The 9,539-nt window shown below is 37.9% G+C and overlaps 1 protein-coding gene across 2 annotated transcripts; it reads left to right on the forward strand.

Annotated features, from left to right (window-relative positions):
* Positions 1-584: 584 nt before the first annotated feature.
* Positions 585-9,539, forward strand: LOC107830407 (protein CONSERVED ONLY IN THE GREEN LINEAGE 160, chloroplastic-like). Of its 2 annotated transcripts, XM_016657954.2 has the most exons (10): positions 588-993; positions 2,032-2,081; positions 2,162-2,237; positions 2,327-2,422; positions 2,530-2,610; positions 2,710-2,801; positions 6,929-7,024; positions 8,300-8,368; positions 8,900-9,082; positions 9,233-9,539. In XM_016657954.2, the coding sequence occupies exons 1-9, from the start codon at positions 649-651 to the stop codon at positions 9,036-9,038; spliced, it is 1,044 nt and encodes a 347-aa protein (XP_016513440.2). In that variant the 5' UTR covers positions 588-648; the 3' UTR covers positions 9,039-9,082; positions 9,233-9,539. The 2 variants fall into 2 exon arrangements, with proteins under 2 accessions (XP_075079393.1, XP_016513440.2); XM_075223292.1 differs by lacking the exon at positions 6,929-7,024 and having other exon boundaries at positions 585-993.

Below are 9,539 nucleotides of genomic sequence, written 5' to 3' on the forward strand. Positions count from 1 at the left end.
AATTTGCTTATTTGAGAAAGTTAGATCATGGATTACTTAGTCCATAGTTGATAAGACGTCTATCTAAAAGTGATGTAAAATTCTTGCGTCCTTGTTGTTGACATAAAATCTGATTTCCCTCAATATTGATTCTTGAATATTGTTTACTTGGAGAAATCTCCTTTCATGTTACAGATGCCTATAAATGAACATGCATGTTAAGGGAAGTAGATGAATAACGTTATGAAAATGTTCCAAAGCCTGTTTATGGTCAAAACTATATTTTGGTTGTCCTGATGATAAATTATTTGGTTTTTGAAAATGCTGCTGTTTTGCAAGCAAATAAATTAAAAAGTAAATGTATTCCTTTTATGCCTCAAAATAAACTCTACTTTTCTTTTTAAAAAATACATTTTACGAGTAGTTACATAAACCCCATTTTTACCATTTAAATAAATCACATCTGACAAAAAGTTCACATAATGACACATACCACTTTTACCTATACAAGTTTACATTTTGTTTACTTCCACAAAAATATCCAAATCAAACTTTTGCATTGGCCAAAGAATGTTATCAACAACACCAGGTCCACCTATCATTTGGGCTTTTTCCTTTCTATAAGGCCAACAAGTACAAAGCACATGATTTTTTTTTGAAGGAATTAAAATGGGAGTCCTAAACTACTGCTTTCTCTCAGTGACCTCTGCAGCCACACCCACACCCACACCCATATCTCAAGATTCTGCAAATAATTTAACCCCATCTTCAATTCCAACACAGACCAAGGTTATGCAGAAACTTGTGAAATTGTCCACTGGAGTGGTTCCTGGGGACAATGCTGCCCCACCCAGTACACCCACTACAACTAAGCTCAGGAAGTACTGGGGCGAGGATGTGGATCCTCTCACCTCTGATGATTATATCTGGAACAAAGAATTTATGGGTCGTATGAAGAAGTATATTCAGGACCCTCAACAAAATTCCCCTTCTTCTCCCTCTGCTCCTGTAAAGGTATAATCTTTAACTAATTAGCTACTTCCGTCCCATTTTATGTGGCATAGTTTATCTGAGCGAGGAGTTTAATAAATAAAGAAACAATTTTGAAATTTGTGCTCTCAAAGTAATTGATAGATATTTGTTTGAGGGCAGAATGAGAAGCTTAAAGTTAAATTGCTTCTAAATATAGAAAACGGTCATTGTTAAATGAAAGTATACTTTTATCTTTGTCTTTAGAATTTGGACTGTTGTGGCAAATTGTCTTACAAATTGTTCTTGAAGCAACAAGTTTTTCACGTGTACTTTTTGATTGTTGGCTATTACTTGTCCACTATACTAAAAATACTTGTCCATTTTAGCAAATCAAGAGAACGACAAATCTTTTTTCTTGTTTTACCCTTATCATTAACTACTCATTCTCCAAATCATTTTCCAATACTTTTTGAAATGCTACCATTATTATGGATAAAATCGTAAAATACATACGTCATTAATTTTTTCTTAAAGGGAGTGCAAAGTCAAAAATGGACAACTAAAACTAAATGGAGGGAGTATAAAAAAGAGGAGGAAGCCATTGAATGAACAAGATAGCTAACTGCCCATCATGCAGAAAAACCAGGATATACACCAATAAAGAGAAGCCTACCAATTAAAAAAAGAGTCCATCACAGAACATATGTACTGATCTTAGAGAAACACAACAGAGAATTAGGAGGTTCAAAAGTGAACGGAGGGAGTAATTATTAGGAATCTCAATTGCACGAATGTGTTTTATATGTATGTGTAGTACTCTATACTGAAGAAGTTGTGTAGGAATCTCATTAGTCCAGCTGATTTGCTACTTAAACTGTCACCCTATTGGTGGCGGTTCTATTTGCCACCTTGTAATCCCCTTCCCCATTTCCATTTCCCGCTCCCTCTATGTATGATAGAATTTTCTTTAAAAAGATACTGCAGAATTTGCTGTTGCTTTATATGGTAGTAAAAACATTATGCATACCAGTTATTTTAGAATGGTCCCCATATTTACTTGTGACTTATATAACTTTACAGGAAGAGACATCGGGATTTCTCAGCCTAAACAGAGTCATGAGTCTTGACAGGTGTGGTTTTTTCTTCTTTTCTTTAAGAGATTTTAGAAATTCTGTTTCTTCTTAAATTTAATCGCATATGGAGAATGTAGTTTGGAAATTGACTTGACCAAGGAGCTAACAGCCCCTTCAGAACCTGTTCAAGAACCAGAAGTTGAAAATACTCAAGTATGTAGTAACTTTAAAACATCTGCCTTTTGCAACTTTAAGCATTAAACTTCTCTACTTGCATTGCTGAAAACTAAACTGATTTTCAGCCACGTTTAAGTGCATCTCAAAGATGGCGGCCAGCACCAACACGACGCGAGCAGGAGCAGTGGGACAAAGCTGCCAAGGCTGCAACTGGGGGCAGTGTACGTCATCGGAACTTGCAATTAGTTCATTTCTTGAAACTTGGTTCATAATACATATTGTGCAATATGCTTCTCTAACTTATAATTCTGAAATTTCGATCACCCAGGATGTGATGTTCAGGGAATTAAGAAAGCCAAAAGGGGATCCAAAGATTTTGGCTGCTCAGTCAAGGGAACAGTATCTTAAGGTTCTTGTTAGCAATTATTCCACATAAATCATTCTTGGTTGAGTTCTGTTGAGTTTCCAGTTCACCTTTTGATTGTTTCATTTTTTTTCTTCTTTGCAGTTAAAGAATAAATTGCAACTCCTCACACTTGGGATTGGTGGTGTTGGAGTGATTTCAGCTTATATCTCTTATTCTCCTGAAATAGCAGCAAGGTAATCCTACGACATGCTTCAATTCCTTGAGGTGTCTACCTTAGATTTACTCATGTTTGATTTACTAGTGCTGTAGAGGGACATGGCCCCTATTTATTGCAAATCGTTCCTCCAATTAGTTTATTGGTCCCTTAAGGTTGCCACTTCGGTAGAATTTCTGGATGAAGGGACTTTTAATATGCTTATTTCTTCTGAATATGATGTTTGTGATTGAAGGTGTTGGTTTATGTTTAGTCAACAATGGCATGCCAATTGGAAGAGTTGGTGGAAAGAGTTGGTGTGGATGCTAGGAGGAAGCTTCCTCCTTTGATGTCACCCATGACATCAAGAGGAGGTAGTTTGATGTCACCAATGACATCAAGAGGAGGTCTTTACCTCTATAAATAGATGCACTCCTTCATTTGTAGAAACCATCCCAAAAATAATACAACACATTGTAGTGAGTAGAGAGTTAAGAGAGAAATTCTCTTAAGTGTAATTGGGAACTCTCCCCTTCCTTTGTTAATATTAAAAAGGCAACTGTTCTCTGGTGGACGTAGGATTATTTTGATCCGAACCACGTTAAATCTTGTGTTCTTTCTTTTACGTTTCCGCTAACAATTGGTATCAGAGCAACATGATTCTTTAACGATCCAAGGAGGAAGAACAAGCAAAGATGAGTTCCATGAAGTTTGAAACTGATAGATTCAGTGGACGCAACAACTTCAATATCTGGAAGATCCAGATGATGGCGTTACTGCGGAGGGAAGGTTCAATCCATGCTATTGACGGAAAGTATCCTAAGGATATATCAACTCCCGACAAGGAGAAGATTGAAGGGGATACATTGAGTGCAATCCAACTATCCCTTGCACCTAACGTGCTTTGTGAAGTGAGTACGGGTACCGAAGAGACGACCAAACAGTTATGGGAAAAGCTAGAAGGGCTATACCAAGACCGATCAGTGACAACAAGGATGTTGTTACAATGGCGTCTTCACACATTTAATATGGGGTCAGGTACTTCGTTACAAGATCATTTAGATGCGTTCAATAAACTTGTCATGGACTTACAGATTGCAGGAATTAAAAAGGAGGAGGAGACACTTGCATGTGCTTTGCTATTTTCATTGACTTCAGGATATCGTGATATTGAGAATTCAATGATGTATAGCAAGGAGCCTATCAAGCTTGAGCAAGTGCGGCAGGCACTTAACTCTAGTGATGTGCGGAGGCACATTGAAGGAAATAGAGATGACCAGGCAAGTGGGCTCTTTGTGAGAGGCCGGACTAGCCAACAGGGAAAGAGCAAATCAAAGCACAAATCAAAGTCTTGTGTGAACAAGAAGAATATAGAGTGTTGGGGTTGTGGCAAGAAGGGGCACTTTGAACGAGACTGCCCAATGTCAAAGTCCAAGGAAAAGGTGAGTGCATCCACAGTTGAACAGGTACATGATTTTGATAATGATTATGTACTAACAATATCGTGTAATAATAATAGTAGTTATGGAAACAAATGGGTGTTAGACTCTGCTTGCACTCTGCATATGACGTTCCGAAAAGACTGGTTTAGCAGCTATGAGAAAAGTGGAGGAACCGTAGTAATGGGCAATAATGCAACTTGTGCAATAGTTGGCATTGACTCAATTCGGGTTCGCTGCCATGATGGAGTCGTGAGGACTATTACACAAGTCCGTCATGTTCCTGATCTGAAGAAGAATTTGATCTCTCTGAGTACTCTGGATGAACAAGGCTACAGGTACATGAGCGAAGCAGGAACTATAAAGGTGACTAAAGGTTCTTTAGTCATGCTGAAAGGCAAGCTGGAGAACGGCCTTTACACATTGGCCGGAAGCACCATTGTTGGCTCTGCAAATGCATCTACAGTGCAGTTATCTAATGATGACAAGGCAAGACTATGGCACATGAGACTGGGTCATATGAGCGCACGTGGACTGGAGATGTTGAGCAATCATAACCTTTTGGAAGGTGAGAAGATCAGCACACTTGACTTCTGTGAGCACTGCGTTCTAGGGAAGCAAAAGAAGGTCAGCTTCAGCACTGGCAAACACAAGACAAGAGGAGTGCTAGACTACATCCATTCAGATTTATGGGGTCCCTCTAAACTTCTATCGAAGGGCAAAAAGAGGTATCTTCTCAGTTTTATTGATGATTTTTCACGAAAGGTTTGGGTGCATTTTTTGAAGGCAAAAAGTGATGCTTTTGAAGCATTTAAAGAGTGGAAGATTTTGGTTGAAAATCAAATGGAGCGGAAAATCAAGTATCTTCGCACAGACAATGGCTTGGAGTTTTGCAATGAAGAGTTTAATGAATTCTGCAAGGTTCATGGGATCTCAAGACATAGGACTGTCAGGCATACCCCACAGCAGAATGGATTTGCCGAGAGAATGAACAGAACTCTTCTTGAAAAGGCTCGTTGTATGCTCCTACAAGCCAAAATGTCCAAAGTATTTTGGGCTGAAGCAGTTCACACTGCTGCTCATATTGTCAATCGATCTCCAGCATCGGCAATTGACTTTAAGACTCCGAATGAGGTATGGTCAGGTGAACCCTCTAACTATTCATACTTACGAGTATTTGGGTGTCCAGCTTATTATCACGTTAATGAAGGAAAGCTTGAACCAAGGGCTAAGAAGGCCATATTCGTAGGGTATGTGGATGGAGTAAAAGGGTACAAACTTTGGTGTTTGTCTTTACTCAAATTTATAGTTAGTAGAGATGTCACCTTTGATGAATCCTCTATACTTGATCCCCGTAAAGTTTCCGTGGAGTTTTCAGGAAACAAGAACGACGAGCAGGTGGAGCTTGCCAAGGAAAAGGATCAAGAGACTCAGGTTAAAGATGAGTCAGAAGATGTAGACCTTGAAGAACTTGCTGTCAATGAACCATACACAATTGCAAAGGGGAGGGAGAAGAGGCAGACACGAGAACCGGAACGCCTTATAGATCAAGCAAACTTGATTGCATATGCGTTCGTAGCTGCACAAGAAGAGATTAAGGATCTGGAGCCCTCCTCGTATATTGAAGCAACTTCTTGTAAGGATGCTGTACAATGACGGTTAGCCATGACTGAAGAGATGGAGTCTCTTCACAAGAATCAGACATGAGTCTTAGTGAAAAGACAAAAGGGGAAGAGGACAGTTGGATGCAAGTGGGTCTAACCGAAAGAAAGAGGGAATTCCTGAAGTGGAAGATGCTAGGTTCAAGGCGAGATTGGTTGCAAAAGGATTCAGTCAGAAGGAGGGAATTGACTACAATGAGATTTTTTCTCCAATCGTGAAGCATAGCTCAATTCGCGTGCTACTAGCATTGGTTGCCCAATTTGACTTGGAGCTTCAACAACTTGATGTCAAAACTGCTTTCTTACACGGTGATCTAGAAGAGACAATCTATATGGATCAGCCTGAAGGTTTCCTAGCTGAGGGAAAAGAAGATCACGTATGCCAACTAAAGAAGTCTTTGTATGGTTTGAAGCAATCTCCTAGACAGTGGTACAAGAGGTTTGATGCATTCATGACTACACATGAATTCTCAAAGAGTGCATTTGATAGCTGTGTGTATCACAAAAAGATGTCTGGTAACTCAATGATTTATTTACTGTTGTATGTTGATGATATGCTTATTGCTGCTAACAACATTACAAAGATAAATGCTTTGAAGAAACTGTTGAGTAAGGAATTTGACATGAAGGATTTAGGAGCTGCAAAGAAAATCCTTGGTATGGAGATTTCAAGAGAAGACGGTGTTGTACATCTTTCTCAGAAGAGGTATATTGAAAGGGTTCTCAAGAGATTCAATATGCATACGTGCAAGCCTGTAAGTACACCATTAGCTCCTCATTTTAAACTTTCAGAGTTACAAATGCCTCAGTCCGAGGATGAGGTGGAGCATATGTCAAAGATTCCTTATGTCAGTGCAGTTGGTAGCATGTTAGTATTCTTTCAATTTCCTCCATCGGAACTGGATTTTTCATGGCTTCTCTTTGCTTAAACCTTAAATATACTTCTGCTTCTTCAATTAATGTAAGGAATCTTTATCTTGTTCTGTTATTTTGGCGCGATGTTGCACTAATGCACACAAGCTTGAAAAGGCGGTGCTAATAAACTGTGGTATATACCATTGTTGCAGTTACGGTGCAGGGTTTATTGGTTCATTGATGTACATGCGTATGCTTGGGAACAGTGTGGATTCTATGCAGTCAGATGGACCCAGAGCACTTATCAAGTACACTTTTCATTTATTTTTATCATAGCCTAAATGAACATATATCAGTAGTTTTGCTTAAGAAACTGAAATATTCCAATTTCTATGTCACAATTTATTTGTTTTAGTGTCCTGCTTGATCAGCATGTTAAGAGTACCTAAGTAATAAAGGACATCATAAGAGTCCTGAGTCCAGGGTAAAAAGCAAAGTATGTCTGTTTGTCTTGTGCGCATTCTGATTCCTGTTCCCTTGCTTGCAACATTCTCTCCGTTGTCTGCCCTTTCGGCAAGAAAATCAATAAACTACTCCATAAGAAGATGATTAAGAATTAAAATACAAATATAAATACGAAGAAGAGGAGAAGGACTGGGGTCAAACTATTTTCACACTAGGTGTGTTTTATCCATTGATCGGTCAGGGAACCACCAGAAAAAATAGGATCCTAACTGGAATTGTATCATTTTTGTATAGTTTCTCCAGAGTGTTCAAAATAAGCTGCCATTTTACAATACAAACTTATCTGGAAGAGCTGAAGAAACAAATCTTGATCAGCAGGTTGTAAATGAATAAGCCAACATTCAATGAAGTAAAACACTTGGTCAAATTTTAATAGGTAAGTGTACTGTTTTAGTAATTCTACTTACAAAGTAACATTACGAAGATGTGTGCCAAAGGAACCTGTACTCCTTTTACTGACACAAGGATTCCATGAAATCCAAAAGTCCATACCATTTACATTGTTCATCCTACACTGAACAACCAAAAGGTATAAAGTTCTATACTGCATGTTGTGTATACAAAGAAGAAAAACTTAGTCAATTGAAAATAAAGAAGAGAATTTACATCGGATAACCTCATTATGCGTTCTGTCTTGATTGGTCTTGTATTACCTCATAACATAGCAATACTTGTTTCTTTGTATTTATATGTATGGCGACTGATGCCAGTTGATAATAGGATGCAAATTATCCCTATGCATTTGCATGTGTTACAATCCCACAGTCCAATTCATTTTTGAAATTGTTTATGGAGCATCTGTTAGTACTTTCTCAGAGCTATATCAATAACATCATTCTTGAATCTGAGTTGTACTTGATCAGTTAAATTATACTTCTTCCCGGCTTGCCAGCTTCATTTTTCCATGAATGGAAGTATTAACCCACAGACAAAATAGAAACCAAAGGCTTGCACAATAGATGAGTCTGTTGTTTTGGACTAAAACGAGTAGCTGTATCCCTAGAAAAGGACTACTTTGTGCTTTTATTGATGATCTTACCAGAAGCTTTTACTTGCAGGGGAGCTGTTGGGCAGCCAAGGCTATTGGTTCCTGTTGCTTTGGTCATGATTTTTAACCGGTGGAATGGGTAAGATCTACCACTATTACCATCTTGAATAAAAATATATATATATATATATATGGATAGAGATTTAATGTTAATGAAACTCCCCTCCTTGAATATGTTCTTTGACATCGAGGACAATAAAAACCATTAAGTTCCTTGTGGACGTCAAGTAAATAGTTGGAAAATGTATTTCTTCAGAAAATTTCAGTTAAGGAAAACATATTTCTTCCACTTGTTTGTTTCAGAGAAGATTACACAAGAAAAACCAGTTTCTTTTAAACCTCCTACCGTATTTGCATGACTCAAGTTGGAAGAGTCATTCCCATTGAATATTTTAAACCCATTTTCCCACAATTTTTCTGCTCATTCAATGGATAAAAATGTAGGAGAGTTAACTTTATCCGCACTTCCCTTTTCCTACTGCCTTTGCAAACTAAAGGATACCTTAATGACTTCTCTTACGTTGTTGTAGAGCAAGTATTAATGTTTTTACATTGTGGAGAGTCGCTTAAGCATCTGGTCTTTCAAATTGCTATATTTGTTTCTTTGCAGGATCCTAGTCCCCGAGTATGGATTCATGCACCTCGAGTTGATACCCATGCTAGTTGGATTTTTCACTTACAAGATTGCAACTTTTGTCCAAGCAATCGAGGAAGGTGTAACAATTGTTCGAAATAAAACACAAGCTTAGCTCTAGTTTCTATGATTTACATCCACTTCTGATGAAAATAGTAGGTATGATTCGATTCGACTGTCCATTTTCATTCTTTATCTTTATTTCAAATTACTAGGAATCTACATTGAACAAAATGCCTTTAAATTTTCTCACATTCCATCTTTTTTGCCAGCATATTTTGCTCTCATACTCTATATTTCTTGTTGCAGAGGCAAACTTCACGAAGATCTTTAAACATGGATTCAAAAGATCAGCTAGAACGTCTATATTGGTTTATCTCTCCATACCGCGATTGGAACACCAAACAATTGAAATTGTGGGGGAAGTCGAATGAGTTCTCAATTTGTCACAGAATAGATAGAACAATGGGAAAATCGTGATTTCCTCGTGTAAATTCTTTCAGCTATATTTTCTGAGTGTTAATTGAAATATCTGAAGAAAAGAAACTTTAAGGTGATAATGGCCAAATTCATATTCACAAGTTTATGTCCAAATTTGTCTTTGAACTTTGTGAAA

Source organism: Nicotiana tabacum, chromosome 10 (assembly GCF_000715075.1).
Source record: "Nicotiana tabacum cultivar K326 chromosome 10, ASM71507v2, whole genome shotgun sequence".
Taxonomy (NCBI): Eukaryota; Viridiplantae; Streptophyta; class Magnoliopsida; order Solanales; family Solanaceae; genus Nicotiana; species Nicotiana tabacum.